Here is an 18,392-nt window from a genome sequence, read left to right as displayed (position 1 = left end):
AAAAAAAAAAAAAAACCCAAGACACTGTGGCTGTAAAAAATGACAGGATATGACCGGGATCTGACACTGCACAACAGGGCACAGAAATGGCTTGCCTGAAGCTAGAAATTTCGCATCATATCCTTCAAGGGTACACATGATTGATGCTGAGCAGATAATCAGAATTCACTCCGGTAGAGCAGATAACTGATAACACAGTCTGCATGTCTCAGTTCATGTGAAATCAAAATGATCAAAATTCACCATCAGGCAGGGAGTGTAGTGTTATGAAATGCATAATATTTCCTTCTTGGGTAAAAGTGAATTTACATTTCATACTAGATAAGAGGTTTTATATAACAAAACGACAATTTTTTTCCTAAGAACAATTTTATCCACTGAATGGAAGTATTGATTTGCAGTGAACACAAAGAATATTCTTATACAATAGAGAGGAAATTATTCTGTTGCAGATTTTATTGAATGTAAAGATCTTTTGTGTTGCTCTGCATCTTGATAGTTTAGGATGGGCAAAGATGGACCTAAAGCTTCATTTTGGGAAAAAGCTGGAGAGAGCCAAATTCTTCTGTAAAATGGAGTGGGGGCAAGCATGGAGTTCCTGGGGGCAATCTGGGATGAGGAGGCTGTGGAGGGAGAGGGGAGGTGAAAGAGAAGCCAGTGAAATCGAGCTAGGCAAGGGTGTGGTACAAGATATTAGTGCTCAGGGAAGCGTCTCCAGTGATAGAGTGCCCCCAAGAAGAGTATGGATATCTGATATCAAATTGAAGTGCTTTGCATTTCTGTAATGTAACCCCACATACCATTGCCCCACATCTTTAATAAAGTCTGTCCACAGAGTCCTCGCATGAATGGTCTTGTGTAGGTGTAGCCTGAGGAAGGGGTGAGTTCCGTGCCTTTGCGGACATGGCACAGAAGTGGCACAGGCACTGTGTGTGCAGGCTGATGGGTGATCCCTCAAATGAACCTTTGTTGGAAGCAGGAGTCAGAGCCACAGGAAGCCTGGGGAGGCCTGTGGGAGTTTAGGGGGACTTTCTAGCCAATCAATCTCAATCTGACTACACTTACTGAAGAAATGAGTGGAAGAACTCAAGGCTAAATTAAAAAAACAAACAAACTTGGAATCAGAACATTGGCATATTTGTGCAAACTGAAAGAGGCTATTATCTATACAGCATATACACATTCAAATGGCATAAAATATGAAAGCAGATCTATCATCTAGTCCCATGAAAGCCTATGAATCCCCTTCACATGATTAAAAAAAAGGGGGATCTAAAACTGTCTAGGGCATGAGCTAATGAAAAACATTTACTTGTATACCTAGAAAATAAATGACAAGATGTCTCCCAGATTTTTGATAATTTTAATAGCAATTATATCTTGGGAGTAGAATTTTATTTTCTTCTTTATAATTTTTATACTTTTACAAAATTTCATTCACCAAATGTCTTAACTTTTTATCAGGAAAAAAATCCATATGCAAACCTGACATTAAAAAATATATATTATAGGTTAGAATTTGTTCCTGCTACATTGGTCAATGGGAACAAGTTTAGGCTACACAGTTTTTATTTTAATTTTAAAAAAAATTCTATGAAGAATAAACCCCAAGTAACACATGTGAAGAAAGTAGCTTTATATTCACATTTTATTTATGTTGCTATTTCATGTTTTAGTTTTTTGGATCTATTCCACTTTAAAAAAGGCCATGTCAGAGGCCAAGTTACTAAGCTATCATAGAACTACAGTGGTTAATAAAGAGTCAAGTTATATGTAACTGACAACTACTAATAAGCAACAATCTCCAGACAATCTCTTGCTCTGGGGGCCAGAGTATCAAAAGTAAGAGTGCTGGTTCATCCTCAAGATCTGTCCAGCAAGCAGCAACAACATAATTATGCTGAGGGTAGTGAGAGTCTAGATCACTGAAGTTTGAGCTATGAGGAAGCTGAGCTAGAGATAAGTCCTGGGAGGCTTCAAATTCCAAGAAAAGCAGAAAATGCTTCATAAGAAAAAAAGACAATGTGTAGCCTGGATGCCTGAAGCACAGATTCCATCCTAGAGTAGCATTCAAGTGTATTTTTAAACAAGATGGATGGATTCTTATAGGTCCCAGAAATAGTATGGCTTGGTTTACATGCAAGAACTCACCCACAAACTAATAAAGGCAGAAAAAAATAAATGGTCTGAGGAAGTGTCCCGTGATCACTCACCCACCTGAATTTGGAGCACAGCTAGGTCAGCATCCAGGGACCTCTTGGCTGGCAGTAATTTCTGGGTCACACGAATTTGTCTTTGCTTCTCAGCAATCTTCATTTTCAGGAATTGGATCTTTTCTTCCAGTAGATGTATTTCAATTTCTCCATTTAGTTTCATCTTCTCTTGGATATTTATTTTTTCATAAAAAATGCATATTTCTTCTTCCCGCTCTATCAGCTGAACGCCACTATGGTCAAATTCAGAGGCAGAGGCTAAGTGGGCATTGAGACCACCGTTTTACTAGTCATTGTGGTTCCCTCTGGCTTTGGATGCAAGATATACACAACATAGCATACTTCCAGAGGATCACAGATAGTCACCAATGGCTTTCTAGTTAAATTACATCCACACTTTGGAATTCTCTAGGGATAGGAGGGTTACTGAGCCTCTCAACTTTGAGGCCGACCATGTGGTTGGCTAGCCACATGTCTCTGAAAGTCCCAAAGGTTTTCCTGGGGTGGGAAAGAATGTCATTCCCAATGCACAAACAAAGTGATCCCATAGTCTGATTTTCTGCAGATCCTTTTCTCGGGTCAGACTTGCCAACCAAGGCCTGGCCAGAAGCACACAGGCAGGGGCCCAGGGAATGTAGTTCTGGTGTGAGTCTGCTCTATATTAAGTTGCTAGGCCCATTAGTTTCTTCTCAAGTTGAATATTTCTGGTTGTGATTTCCCCATAAACAGGCAAAAATCTATCCTTTGTAATCATGCCAGGAGAAAGACCCCTCCTTGAACGGAGAATATGGGGAGGAAACAAAGTAAGAATGTTCTAACCCCAGCAGCTCTGGTCTGCATGACCGATCATGCACCACTGATCTGAGTGGCACCTGGGTGCACACTGTTTGTCCAAACGCTTTGGTTTGTGCCAGGAGCTGAATAGCATTTTTTTCTCCCCTGGAGAAAAACCTACCAGCCCTTTGAAAATGTGCTGTTCTTCAAAGGACCCTAAAGGTCTTCCCACACATTATGCATATACATTATTTCAGAGTTCCTCCTTTAATTGCTTCTATCTATGACTCCCCTTCCTCAAAACATGCATGCATGTGGTTGTACTCGGCTAATCCCAGCTCTATATTTTGTCTGTTTTCCTTTCAAAGGCTCAAGATCAAGTTCTCTTGACAACAGAAGCCAGGAACAATGTTTTACCACTTTTTTGTACTCTCAAGGTCTAGCACACTAATGCCTTATACAGAATAGCACACAATCAAAGTTTGCTTAAAAAAATCTGATACCAGATGTCATTATCACAGGGCTCTGCAAATTTCACATTCCAATTTCTCAGAGCACAAGTAACTTGGGAGAAACTGCTGAAGTAAACATTGATTAATGATATAACTGCAACCTGGAAGAAATAATGCTACTCCTAAAGGTCTTACTAACTTGCTGAGCAAATGAACTAGGAGAATGGCTAAATATAATAAAACCAAACTTACCACAACATTGGGTACAAGTTCCACACTTATTTATGTCAATTATGCTGAAAGAATCTGATGTTATAAGAGGCATCCCGAATGACCACTTAGGAAAGGACATTGATCTTCAAAAGCAAGCAACTTTCCCAAACCCCTCCTCTTTGCCTGTTTATGAGGACGGTATTTCTTTCTTTCTCTCTTTTTATTTTGTTTGTTTTTGGGGACGGAGTCTTGCTCTGTTGCCCAGGCTATAGTGCAGTGGCGCGATCTCAGCTCACTGCAACCTCTGCCTCCCGGGTTCAAGCGATTCTCGTGCTGCAGCCTCCCAAGTAGCTGGGATCACAGGCACCCACCACCACACCTGGCTAATTTCTTGTATTTTTAGTAGGGATGGGGTTTCACCCTATTGCCCAGGCTGGTCTCGAACTCCTGAGCTCAAGTGATCCACCCACCTTGGCCTCCCAAAGTGCTGGGATCATGCCACTGTGCCCAGCGTGAGGACAGTGTTTCTTATTTTCCAGGGAAGCAACACACAGTCCCTTCTCTCCAAAGGCTAATGCAACCTGAATATCACATTTCCCTCACTATTCACTGTCAAGTCTAGATAGAAAAAGAGGTGACATTCCTCAGTTGGATCCCTGGTACTCTGTTCTCACACCTGGTTTTTACCTTTCATTTCGATGCTGAACAGCTTTTTCGTATCTTTTGCGAAGCTGCACCATCTCCTCTTCGATCATTGTGATTGTGTTGGCAAGTCTGTCAATGTTATTTAACTGGGCTTCCTTCTTTTCTTTCATTTCCTGAAGTTTTGATACAATTTTGCGCACATCGTTTTGCATGCTCTCTCTGATGGTAACATTGTTGGCGTGTTTCAGCATGGAATTTTGTAGCTTTCTTTTAAAATAATAAGACAATGGGTAAGATTATAATTTTCTTTAGTTTATTTAAAAGGAATGAAGGCTTCTGAAACACAAGCACTATCAAAGCAGACAGACCTTGCTTTAGTGTAGCCCTTGAAATGATACTAGTAATAATGATATTCATCTTATGATACTCTTCAGGAATTTTCATAATCCTTCCAGGTCTCAGATTTTCTCTGCTCCAGATTAGAACATCTTTCCTTTCTCCCCCAATGTTCTGCTGACCCCCTTTATCAAAGCGAGAGACTGCAGTCATTCATTTATTGTCATTCTCAGGAGACTGCTGTCTTGAGGACAGAGATGGTTATATCCAATAATGTCCATTGGACATAAGGTGGTGCCTGACTCAGCCTGTGGCCACAATAAATGCTGAATGAATGCATGGCCTCTATAAATGTATTTTATTTTCAAGTTGGATGAGAACCTGATTAGGAAATCATATTTTTCTTTTCATCCACCCCCGACCCCTGAAATGAGGCCACTTTATAATTGCTTTGTTGAAGGAAACTGGGCAATAATGGCCATCAGAAAATTAGATTATACCCTGATCGTGTACTGTTTACTAACATAGGTGAAAGAGTCCAGAAGATCTTGGCACATGGTAAATAATAAATGAAGAAAACAACCATTTGCCAGACGCTTTTCTGAGTGTTTTTATATGAATTAGCTCATTTCACAGTAAAATGTCGCATGAAATATCGTATGGATAAGGAAAGTGAGCTCAGAGAGACAAAGCAGCTTGTCCAAGGTTACAGAGGTAATAAGTGGCAGGGGTGGTATTTGAGTCTGGACACCACCTCTTTCACCAATCTGCTATAATGTATTGCCTCCCACAACACATGAGATGCTTTACATCTACAATCAGGGGATGTTGGTTAACAAATGATTTGATTGTTTTCTAACTTCCCAATCCCCATTATTAGATTTGTGCTTTTCTTTCTAATTGGGCAGGTGAAAATCATCATAGTAAGCATGGTTATATGTTATGGTTTTTCATTCATTAAAAAAATGACTCCCAAAGAGTAGAAGCACGATATATTATCATCTATAAAACGAGATGTTTGAACAAGGGCTTTTTCTGGATTTCTAATTCTGGCTTTCTAAAATACTATTCTTTTTATTTTTTATTTTTATTATTTTTTTGAGACAGGGTCTCATTCTGTCACCCAGGCTGGAGGGCAGTGGCACCATCTTGGCTCATTGCAGCCTCTGCCTCTTTCCTATCTTCTTATCCCCAGGATTTTTAGAGTTCAAATGAATCAGAAAACAAGCCTTTGAAAGGCCAGTAGTTATTATAACACTTACCTTTCTTGACTAACGGCACTATTTCTCAGAATTTCAAGTTCATTTAATGACATTTTATGCCTTTCTTTTATTTCATTTACTTTCTGATGAGCTCTGTGGAGTAAGTTAACAAATTTGTTTCTTTCATTTCGAATGGTGTCATACAGTTTAGCAAACTCTCTCAGTCTGTAAAAATACAAAGTGTTTACTGAAACTTATGAAATAAACATCAGGTTTTTTTCCCCTCACCTACGTAGATAAAACACCACATAATTACTTTACCTCCGATAAATTTCACATTTTTTCTTCTTGTGTATCCTGATTTCAAGATCCTTTGCTTTCATTTCTTTAACAATGTTGGTGTATTTTTGCTGAAATGTACAAAAAAATGTGAAATAAATAACAACATATGAACACTCCCAGATTTATCCCACATCATTCCCTTCCATTAAAGACAATTCTCCAGCCTAGGCAACATAGTGAGACCTCATCTCTACAAAAATAAAATTATCTGGGTATGGTGGTGTGCACCTGTAGTCCCAGCTACTCAGGAGGCTGAGGTGGGAGGATCGCTTGAGCCTAAGAATTCGAGGCTGCAGTGAGCCATGATTGCATCACTCCGCTCCAGCCTGGGCGACAAAGTAAGATCCTGTCTCTCCAAAAAAAAAAAAAAAAAAAATTCTTTCTTGGCTTGCTGGGTTGTACAGATCAGGGTGAAGGGTAAAGGAGATCTGAAAATTCCCTGGCTAGCTGAACTGATTTACATTGGCTAAGACAAACTGTTAACTGTTACCTAAGGAAGAGAACAAACGAGAGAAGAGAAAACGCAAAGAGCCTGCATGGCTTGGGTTTGAGGAAAAGTTTGGACAACTTTCGAGAGAGAGGAAGAGTGATTTTGAACCACACAGCTGGACTGGGTGAGTGTAGTTTATGGAAAATAGATGAGAGAAGAGGATTCCTAGTAAGTTTTGGTGAGTGTTATAAACTGAACCCTCTGTGGTGTTTTGTCAGAGACTGAAGCAATGATTTTAAAGTGCTTTAAAGTGCTTTCCATTCTTTTGTATGTGGGGTGTTTTCCTACATAATAAGGCATCATATTGAGATCAGCTGTAAGGAGGTGTTACACATAAATATTTTAAAAGAAAGCAGTTATATTTCTAGAATTCTAAAAAATATATCAAGTGCTAAATACACTAGTTATGTTCTTCAAATCAAAAGATACTGGTTCTTGCATCTGGGATAAGAAACATATTCAAAAATGAAGGATTTGATGGTAGAAACCAGAGGAAAGAGTTTGTCGGCCTTCTCTCAAGGACTGAGAGCAAAGCCCTTTTGGTATGAGTGATTTGAAAGAAACTAGCCATAGAGCCAAGATTGATGTGTAGCATTTTTCTAATGCTGTTCTCCATGAGAATAGCGGTCAGGAAGAAACGAATATTTAAGTAACTGTACACGTGAATAATAAAACAGATGGGAAAATGTAGTGTCATCTATTCTGTCTTGGGGGTGATAGTGACATTGTTTTTTTTTCTTCACCTTTGTCTTTAGGGATGTAGATGCAATGTGAACATAAAAGATTGCCTTCTTATGGAAACTGCAGCTAAGTACAGGTAATGTTTAACACACTAATTCCTAATGCTAAAAATACTCAAGGGATAAACATTTGTCCTTTATCGATTTCTGTATCTCAAGAAGAATTGTCTATTTTGGTTTAATACAAATTCGCTCATTTAATAATGAGGTTTGCTTTACATAGATTAGTCACACATAGATATACATGTATATCAGTTTTTGAAATTAATTAAAAATTATCTAATTCATAAAACAGATCAGTGTTTCTTATAACAAATAAGTATACCTCTGGTGTTTCTGTAATTTCTAAAGAGAAAAGGGAGGAAGTTTCTAACTAGGAAAGACTCACTTGAGTGGGATCTTCCCAGCCAACACCAAGTTGTCCCAGACCCTGACTTGGTGAAGATGGCTTTCTTCTTCCTTCTTTTCCTTCCTTCCCTCCCTCCCTCCCTTCCTTCTTATTCTTTATTTTTCGTTTTTGAGACAGAGTCTCGCTCTGTCACCCAGGCTGGAGTGCAGTGGCGCAATCTCAGCTCACTGCAACCTCCGCCTCCTGGGTTCAAGCGATTCTCATGCCTCTGCCTCCTGAGTAGCCGGGATTACAGGTGCCCACCACCACGCCAGGCTAATTTTTTGTACTTTTAGTAGAGATGGGCTTTCACCATGTTGGGCAGGCTGGTCTTGAACTCCTGACCTCAGGTGATCCACCTGCCTTGGCCTCCCAACGTGTTGGGATTACAGGCGTGAGACACCGCTCCTGGCCCAAGATGACCTTCTCACATCTCTCCTCTCTCCTCTCCTTGTCCTGCTCCTGCATCTTACCCCCTTAGCCACCCTGTGCTTTGAAGCTGCCTTTCTTTCATCCAGTCCTCCCTGACCACTTCTTTACCTAGTGAAACCCAACTACTCCATGAACTTCACTCTTGCTGCAGCCTTCATTATGGAGTCTAACTCGTTTAACATGGATTAAGTGACTTTCATCATCTGACTTGTCCCGCTCTCTGGTCTCACTATTTGACATCCTTTCTCCCCATCTTCCCATGTGCCAGCCATCCTGAACTTCTTTTAGTTTCTTAAATATTAAAGTAGAAAAATAAACAGTGAAAGGGGGATGTGAAGTGCCTGCAGTGGGTTGTGCAATGTAGATCTTCTCTTTTTTGCAAAAATCTACTTCATACCTCATTGCTCACTAATGCTTTGGTGTGAGTGAGCTCTTTCTGCAGAATGAGAAGAAATACCATTCTATGTAAATACTTACTTAGACTGAGAACAAAGGATGTGCTTAGAAACAGACCAAACAGACCACATCTGGGTCATGTGATAAATTCTTTAATTTTTTTTTTTTTTTGAGAGGAAGTCTCGCTCTGTCACCCAGGCTGGAATGCAATGGTGCGATTTTGGCTCACTACAACCTCCACCTCCTAGGTTCAAACGATTCTCCTGCCTCAGTCTCCCAAGTAGCTGGGATTACAGGCACCTGCCACCATGCCTGGCTAATTTTTGTATTTTAGTAGAGATGGGGTTTCACCATGTTGGTCAGGCTGGTCTCAAACTCCTGACCTCAAGTGATCCGCCCGCCTCAGCCTCCCAAAGTGCTGAGATTACAGGCGTGAGTCACCATGCCTGGCCTGATAAATTCTTCTATTTTAGTAATATGTAATATCCTGTTTATTTTTAACAGGGAGCTCCTGGGCATGATCTGGACATAATCCTTATATGGAATAAATGATTCTAATGGTAGAATTTTAGCTTGCATGACAGGAGTGCTGCCTTACCATTTGTTTTATTGCTGATTTTAGGGGGGAATGTTGCACTGGCACTTTGTAGGAGGCCCAGGAAAATCATGGTGTGATGAAGCAACTAAGGGTATCTGGCATTCGATTAAATGATGCTGTCTTGATGAAGTTGGGAGGGACAGTTACCTAATGCTACCACTCTTGAGTCGTTCCTGGACAAATCACAGTGGAGTCTGAGATGGGAGTGAAAACTAAATGATATCTGCAGCCTATGCAGCTGCCAGCCCTGTCCACTGGAGGCACCCACTTTATTCTTACTGAAATTGCCATCTGTTCAAATCCTCCGATCATTATCAATGATCTCCTTTCCCATCTAAATTGTTGATTACTGTTAATTGAATCCTGACTATCTTTCAGTGCATGATTGAATCTCATTTAGGGAAGATTTATAGTCACTGGTACTTGAAGGAGAGGCACAGTTATAGTGGTTCCTTGGTATACATAGGGAACTGGTTCCAGGACCCTTTGAGAATACAAAAATCCAAGCATATTCAAGTCCCAAAGTGGCCCTGTGGAACTCACCTGTAAGAAAAGTGGGCCTTCCATATTTGCAGGTTTTGTATTCTGTGAGTACTCTACTTTTGATCTGCATTTGGTTGAAAAAAATCTGTGTATAAACGGACCCATGCAGTTCAAATCCATGTTGTTCAAGGGTCAATTGTATAGCTTTCTTTTCTTTTTTGAGTTTCCTTCCAGTTCTTTTTTTAATATTTATATATTTTTATTATACTTTAAGTTCTAGGGTACATGTGCACAATGTGCAAGTTAGTTACGTATGTATACATGTGCCATGTTGGTGTGCTGCACCCATTAACTCATCATTTACATTAGGTATATCTCCTAATGCTATCCCTCCCCCCTCCCCCCTCCCCCCACCCCACAACAGGCCCCGGTGTGTGATGTTCCCCTTCCTGTGTCCAAGTGTTCTCATTGTTCAATTCCCATCTATGAGTGAGAACATGCAATGTTTGGTTTTTTGTCCTTGCGATAGTTTGCTGACAATGATGGTTTCTAGCTTCATCCATGTCCTAATGCACGTTGCATTATAATGAGGCTACCCTGAACTCTTGTAGTTATCAATGAATGGTTTAAAAAAATGCAGTTACCTGAGCTTTCAGGAAATCCTTGGACTTTTGTTCCTTTTCATCAATTTTGATTTGAGTCATGCGGAGAAGGTTGACTACTAGCTCTTTCATGTTTTCTTGCTCCTTTAAAAGCTTGTTTTCTTCTGCAAGTTGTTGTTCTACTAACTTAGACTCCATTTCTGATATAATTTTCTTTTGAAAAAAACAGATAATATTATAAGTTATTTGTTTGAAGTAATACAGTAAGGCTAGTATCTTAGACTACCTTTTTATTTCCTATACAAAATGTATTTTTTTAAACAGGCCAGGTGTGGTGGCTCATGCCTGTAATTCAAGCCTTTGGGAGGCTGAGGCAGGATGATGACTTGAGGCCAGCAGTTCAAGACCAGCCTGAGCAACATAGCAAGATCCCTCTCTATAAAAAAAAAATAAAATAAAAAATAAAGTAATGGTGTTTTAGCTTCATTTTCTTCATTTTGTAAAATAATGTGAAAATCAATGGGTTAACATGATAGAACCTCTTTGTATTCAGACTGTATTTTCAAGTGACTAAGAAAAAGAAGAGATATAAAAACAAAAGAAAATTTGAAATTAGGCATTGGTGAAATAAAACATCTGTGGTTTACTTTTAATGTAATCAACAGCCCATAATTTAAAAATCTCATTCCTTTGAATACTTTTTGCGGTTCAAACATATTCTTTTTTCTCAAATTTAGTGTAGGATTGGAGTGGACTTTGAGATGAAGAAATATGCCCACATGAAGCAGGATCATACTCTCTTTGATGACTCTCTTATTGATAAGGTTTTGTGGAGCACAGTTAAAAGCACAACTTTGTATGAACCCTTCTTAGATAGAAGCTTAAATGAGCGTTGATATTAACCTGTTGGGCCAAATTCCTCTTAGCTACTTCAACTTCCTTGTGAAGCTCTCGCCTTCTCTCAGATAATGTAGAATCATCTTTGGGGATAGCTTCGATCTGGAAATCAAAATTTAAAAACATGCATTTATGTAAGAAATAAATCTTTGGGAGGCTGAGGCAGAGAATTGCTTGAACCCGGGAGGCAGAAGTTGCAGTGAGCTGAGATCGTGCCACTGCACTCCAGCCTGGGTGACAGAGTGAGACTCTGTCTGAAAATAAATAAATAAATAAATAAATAAATAAATAAATAAATAAATAAAATTCACTGCCGTGTAGTCAACCTCATCACACACTTTTTGAAAATGCTGAGCAAATCACGAATCTCAATCTTATAAGAACTTCCCTTTATGCCAAATATTCTTTATAAGCCATGGCAAATTAAAATATGAAGACCTGCCAAAAATCTATAATTTGCCAGCTGCAAATGTTTATTATTTAGAAATAAATCTTACTAATAGCTAACATTTATTGAACATAAACTAAGTGTCCAGCAAGGTTCTAAATGCCTGTATATATGATCTTATTTCATCATTACAATACCCCTCATGAGGTGGGGAATATTTTCTCCAATTGTACAGATGAAGAGAATGAGGCACAAACACATTTAAGCAACTTGCCTCAATGGTGCAGGTGTAAACCCAGGGAGGTAGACTTGGAACCCATGATCTGCCTAACTCATGACCCAGCACTTTGGAGACATGAATATACTATGACTATTCAAATTATAGTTATTATAAAATGTGAGTACATTTATGAAATCATATAGGATAAAGAAAAATATGTAATTTATTAATAATAGTGGGGATAGTTTGCTACTTATATATAGTCATTTGATTAGTAGCTGGAAATTTCTTACACAAAAGAAAAGCCTCAACTTTTTGGTTGATACCTAAAATTTCACCATTACATTTCTGTTGTAACAGCTTGCACTTTTCTCCTGTGTTGATGTACTTTAGGGAGAAGGCAAATCTCACTCTTTAAGACTTTGTTGCCCTATTAGGAATAAGCTTGTCAGATTCTTTGTGATGAAGACGAGAGTAGAGAGGAGGACATGTGGCAGCTGATGGGGAAAGGGTACCATTCAAGGCTACAGGGAGGGTCATCTTGGGGTGCTTCCAGCCTACTTGACTTAGAGCAAGTTTACAGTTGGCTATTTACACCAAAAGCACATGACTCCAATCTGATGTGGTTCAGTTCCTACTATGACAGCACACACTTGTAGGCCCTAAGGTTGAATAATGGCCAAAATTTAGACCCAAGAAAGGAATATCACACTGTCTAGTGATTTGAAGGTTACTTAACAGGATCTTTTTGAGGATCATGCTGCTATGTTAAAGTCACTAAAAGTGTGTCTTTGGATGCCCCATCATCCATGAATCAGGGTATCTTCAGTAGCACCTTCTGTACCCTCAGGTGTCCATGTCCTGCTTTTCCATTGGGTCTCCTACCCTGGAGCACTAGCTCTTGAGATGCACACACTGGACTTAGGAAAATGAGATGTGGTCTTGTGAAACACGTCTGACAATATACAGAATGTTGTGGGCTTAACAAACATAAAATTGCTATAGCAGATCAGAAAAGGGAGAACTCAGTATAGAATTGAATAATTGGGAAAGCCTTCCTGGAAGATGTGAATATTCATCAAGGAGGAGTTGATTTCTCCTTTAGGAAAGTCAAGTTAAGACCTCCTGGATAGAGGAGCAAACATCCTGGGTCCCTGTCTGATTCTCTGCTACAGGTGTGCCTGGAGTGGGCTGTCCTCATGCTCAGCTCCCGGGTGTCGGCAGATCTAAACGTGAATAACAGGGCCCAGGAACCCTTATGAGGTTTTGACAGAAAATATGATGAGAACACACTCACTAGCTACTATGTCAACTAAAGGCTCTCGACAGATTTTTCTGGCTTGAGGTCTAGACACTTTGGTTATTTCCAATATTTTGAAACACAAACAATACTGCAATAAATTGTATTCATTTTTGAACTCTGGCTACTGCTTCTCTGATACCATTTTAAATTCTCTGTAAAGCCCAGCTCTCTAGTTTCAGGCAGGAATTAGGTAGGCTTGGCTTGTGGAAGAGGTGACATGATAAGCCATTGGTAGCAGAGCCTCCTGGTTGCCTAGCCAATAGCTACCCTCCACCTTGATCTTAGCAACTCTATTAGTCAGGGTTCTTTGTATCTCTCTCTCTATATATATATCTCCTATTAGTGTGTGTGTGTGTATATATATAATAAAAAGGGGAGTTTATTAAGTATTAACTCACAGGATCACAGGGTCCCACAACAGGCCATCTGCAAGCTGAGGAGGAAGGAAAGCCAGTCTGAGTTCCAAAACTGAAGAAACTTGGAGTCCGATGTTCGAGAGCAGGAAGGGTCCAGCACGGGAGAAAGATGCAGGCTGGGAGGCTAGGCCGGTCTCTCATTCACATTTTTCTGCCTGTTTATATTCTAGCCATACCGGCAGCTGATTAGATGGTGCCCACCCAGATTAAGGGTAGGTCTGCTTTCCCCAGCCCACTGACTCAAAGGTTAATCTCCTTTGGCAACACCTTCACAGACACACCCAGGATCAATACTTTGTATCCTTCAATCCAATCAAATTGACATTTAGTATTAACCATGACAGCAACAGAATGCTGTTTTTTTTTTTTTTTTTTTTTTCCCAGAGCTGCAATGTATCCAGGAGTCCTCACACTTCTTTGCAGCTGGGGGTGCCCATATGAGCTAAGACAAGCCAATGAAATGTAAGTGGAAGTCTGTGAGGAGGGGTTCTGGGAAAGTGGCTGTTTTCCTGTTAAAAGGAGCTGGCCAAGCCAGTAATCATTTATGTCTTTTGCTCGTTGCCCTTCCTCCTCCTTTTGCCAGTTTATGCTTAAAGGTGGAATAGCCATTTTCTGACCATGGAGAAACAATGTACACACTAAGGTTGACTGAAAGGGGAGCTAAAAGGATCCTAGACTTTTCATTATGTGAAATAACCTGTTGTGCCTACCTGTGCTCTTTTTAAGTGAGTAAAACAACTCCCTATTTAGCAAAATCATTATAGTTGAGTTTCTATTACTCATTGAGGCCAAATTACAAACCTAACCTAATAGGTGTTTCTCTTGAAAGGAAACCTTCCCAAGGTAATCTGGAAAATAGGCTGGAGTTAGACTGAAGTCTCCATTAATGTGGGAGGAAAATAACTATCAAGTATCAAAGTTCTAATTACATGGTCTGGAGTTACTTGAGATATTTTCCATTTCTTTTGAGCCCCAAACTGCATATATCAGGTTTTGTAAGCTTATGATAGTTCTTTTAGTTTTTATAGTGTAGCATTTCACATTTAAAAATGTATTTATTGTGATTGGTGACCAAACAACAGAAATGTGTAAAGTAAAAAAAAAAAAAATCTGCTTCCTACCTCTGCTGCTTCAAGTACTACTCCCCAGGAGTCACTATTAATAGTTTTGGTGTCTGTTCTTCCAGGCAATTCCAATGCATGAATAATCATCGGTAACTTTCATAAAAGTTAAGAAATTAGACATTATTTGTTGCTGTAAATATCCCAATTATTTGGTATCAGTGAACCTCAGTTTAACACTTTGATATTTTTCTAAAGCATTCCAACCTTTCATGAGGCTTGTACCTTGAGTTTCTGGGAGAGTCTCTATGTACAAATCAAATGCCATAGGAGAATCAAACAACTGTCTCTGGGGGGAAATACATTCTGAAGAATAGCTAGAGCTCTTCATGTTTACCTTTTATCTCTTTTAGTTTTGGATTGCATGCAAGTCTGAAAAAATGTTCACTTGGGCTGGGAATGCCTGGCCTGACCCACTCCTGTTTTCAAGTACTGCCAGCTGTGGGCAGTGGCTGGGCTAATTATAAATCACAGGGTCAAAGAGGAAGTTAGTCTCTCACTGAAACTGTACTAGAACAAAAACAGATTTTTCTTAAAATCAACAAAGGAAAATGATTCTAATACACTTTAATTTCTGTTAGTTTTATATTCTATGGGTGCTTAGTTTTATATTCAATGGGTGCTATTTTGTGGACTTAATAGCTAGTAGTGTCATAATATAAATAGCTTTTATAATATTTGTTAAAATCTGAACAACTTGTGTGCATTCCACTGCAAATTCCTCTTCGGTCAAAGGCCATGCCTCACATATTTTGTGTCCAGTCAGATCAAACTACAGTGACAAGCCTCACCATCACAGACAGCTTCCAATTAGATTTATAGCAGCCTATGCTTAAATATAAGCAGATAGCCAAGAATTACCATATATTGGAGGAAAGTTTCTAAAAAGAAAGAGACAAAAACAAAAAAAGAAAAATACAGAAAAAACACGGAGAAAAAGTCTTATTTAGGAAAAGAAGAAGAAAAAGAAACTATCATTAATAGCCTCAATGAGATAAGAGATTAAAGATACTATGAAAAAGAAACATCCAGAGAACAAAGAGAGCACAAGGAAATATAAAGTATGATAGCATAATGAAAGAGTAGAAGGGTTGAAAGGAAAACTTGAGGAAATTTCTCTTTTAGCAAGTCAAATGACAAAAAAGAATGGAAAATAAAAGAAAAAAGAAAATTAGAGGACTGTTTTAGAAGGTCCAACATCTGCGTAAAAGGAATCCAAGACAGAATAGAGAAAATCAAAGGGACAAAATTAAATAATCCAAGACAAAGTATCAGAACTTTGGAAGGACATATATTTCCATAGACAGAGAACCCAATTCAGTGCCCCACACAATGGATACAATGGGAACATCATTGTAAAATGTAAAAATTCTGGAGGCAAGTAAGAGATCCTACAAATTTCCAGCATGGAAAAAAAAATGGCTTCAAATAAAGGATCAATATTTAGAATGACATCAAATCTTCTTCATAGTGAAGCTAGAAGACAGTTAATCTAATGCCTTTTTCCTGAGGGAAAATGATTTCCAACCTAAAATTCCATATCCAATTAAAGCACTAATTGTCTGTATGGCTAGTGTGAGGGTAAAATATTTTTTAGCATGAAAGGTCTTCTGACATACAATTTCCAACACACAAAGTCTTAAACAATTACTTTTTCACTAACATTTTTCTCATGAAGCTACTGGAAGGCATGTCCCCTCCTCCAAAAGGGGGTAAGCTGAGAGAATAAAATAGATGAGACCCATGAAATAGAGTCGGAAGAGAGGTGAAGGGCATCAGCAAGATGATGGAGTAAGGCTCCTAGAATGAGAGCAGTGCAGTAAGCACATAGAGAAATGGACTACTTTGGAACAAGTCAGAAGGCTGAGAAAGAAAAAGGCAGCCCCTGATATTGAGGAGCAGAACTGGTACTTATAGGTAGGCCTTGGTATTCCCCTGTTGAACATAAACAATTGCCCAGAACATCAACTTCAGACAAAGCCCCTCTGTAATCATGATGGATCAGGACAAAAACAAGGCCACTCCATAACTGTATTTGAACATAGACAAAAACATGAACATTGTCCAAGCCACAAAATACCATAAATTCCCCTTGTATAGCTTTGTTTAACAATCACAGTTTTGGTCTCCATCTAATCTTTCCTTTTTCTAGGTAAAATTTAAGATACTCTACCACAGAATTACTCTCATTTCCTGAGAACATCCAAATTCAGGGCAAAGTCCCATTTCTTTAAACCGTTCCTCAAGTCACATGACACAAATCCTGTAAGTCCTTTCTAATACCCTCTATTGAGACTCCCTACAATTCTCCATGGCGTGTGTTCTCCCTTGCTGCAATATGTAATAAACTCAGCTCATTCAACTGCTGATGTATTCCTGTTAGTCTTTGGCTAGAGGTCATTGATGAGGCTTAGAAGAGATTTCTTCAAGAAGAGTAAATGAATAGGCCATCAAATGTGTTTTAATATACTGAGAGGAGATTTATATAATTGGAGAAGAATTTGGGATTGAACTGATAAGCACACCGAAAACTATAAAAGTGTAAAAACAGGATGTTTATAAATTCCTGGGAACACAAAATTTTGTAAGGAAGGGTAATTATATAATATCACATGGCTCAGGCACGAATAGCCTTTATATGTTCATAATAATAACAAATTCTGAACTAATCAAAATTATGACATGAGAATACCGTGTATACAGAGGGACAAGAAATGTATTTGTGATGAACAGGGGTCTAAAGAGGGCTGAATCCTCATCTTTTATAGTGATTAAAAAAAAAAAAGATCAAGTCTACAACTGAAAACTCAAGTAGCAGCATCATAAGCATGTTACTTGGGGTATGAAGATATACCAAAAGAACTGGCTGAAGAAACAGCGCTTGATTAGGAAGATGACTTGATTAGGAATGGGAAATACATGGACAATCTTTCTATGCCTGGGGCAGACATCACGAATCAACTACAGAGCTTCTATCTGACAAGTCAGCACTGGGCCTCAGAATCCTTTGCAATATTGGGCCGGGCGCGGTGGCTCACGCCTGTAATCCCAGCACTTTGGGAGGCCGAGGCAGGTGGATCACCTGAGGTCAGGAGTTTGAGACTAGCCTGGCCAGCATGGTGAAACCCCATCTCTACTAAAAATATAAAAACTAGCTGGGCTTGGTGGTGGGTGCATGTAATCCCAGCTACTCAGGAGGCTGAGGGAAAGAGAATTGCTTGAACCAAGGAGACAGAGGTTGCAGTGAACCGACACGGTGCCACTGTACTCCAGCCTCAGCAACAGAGTGAGACTCTGTCTCAAAAAAAGAAAAAATTCCTTTGCATTATCATCACTACAGGGAGCTACCCCCAAATGGAGGGAGCTGGCATTTGAGATGAAACCTGTTTGCTTTTATAGTATGATCTTTAAGATTCCTCTTGGTTCCTTCATTCTGTGATTATGTGAATTAAGGATCCATTGAATGTCTTGAGCAGGTGAGTGACACATGAATGTGTCACTTAAGAATATAAATTTGTGCTTTGGGCTAAGATGGAGGAAAAATTGGACACGAAAGGAGCTGGACCTATGGAGAAAAGCTGGTGTACAGCTGCAGTCATTTAGGTAATGCAGAGTGGGTACTGAGAGGCATTTCCGGGGTTTATCAGTAGGGCCTGATGATGTCATCTTCTCCATATGAATAAAATAGCCATATTCACAGTCTCATTCTGACTACACCATTTACTTTATAGCCTTTCAAAG

The 18,392-nt window shown here is 39.3% G+C and overlaps 1 protein-coding gene across 18 annotated transcripts in view; it reads right to left on the bottom strand.

Moving 5' to 3' along the window:
- CCDC146 (coiled-coil domain containing 146) overlaps window positions 1–18,392 on the bottom strand; it is a 256,062-nt gene that overhangs the window by 10,190 nt on the left and 227,480 nt on the right. For 14 of the 18 annotated variants that reach the window (XM_054687080.2, XM_054687087.2, XM_063813796.1 and 11 more), the window contains 6 exon segments: window positions 11,210–11,305; window positions 10,349–10,519; window positions 6,157–6,245; window positions 5,896–6,060; window positions 4,340–4,564; window positions 2,218–2,446 (listed from right to left, as the gene is read on the bottom strand). In XM_054687080.2, coding sequence (XP_054543055.1) covers window positions 2,218–2,446; window positions 4,340–4,564; window positions 5,896–6,060; window positions 6,157–6,245; window positions 10,349–10,519; window positions 11,210–11,305 — 975 coding nt within the window. 18 annotated transcript variants of the gene reach the window in all.

Source organism: Pan troglodytes, chromosome 6 (assembly GCF_028858775.2).
Source record: "Pan troglodytes isolate AG18354 chromosome 6, NHGRI_mPanTro3-v2.0_pri, whole genome shotgun sequence".
Classification (NCBI taxonomy): domain Eukaryota; kingdom Metazoa; phylum Chordata; class Mammalia; order Primates; family Hominidae; genus Pan; species Pan troglodytes.
The sequence above is the reverse complement of the archived record's forward strand: the minus strand, read 5'-3'. Positions and strand labels throughout refer to the sequence as shown.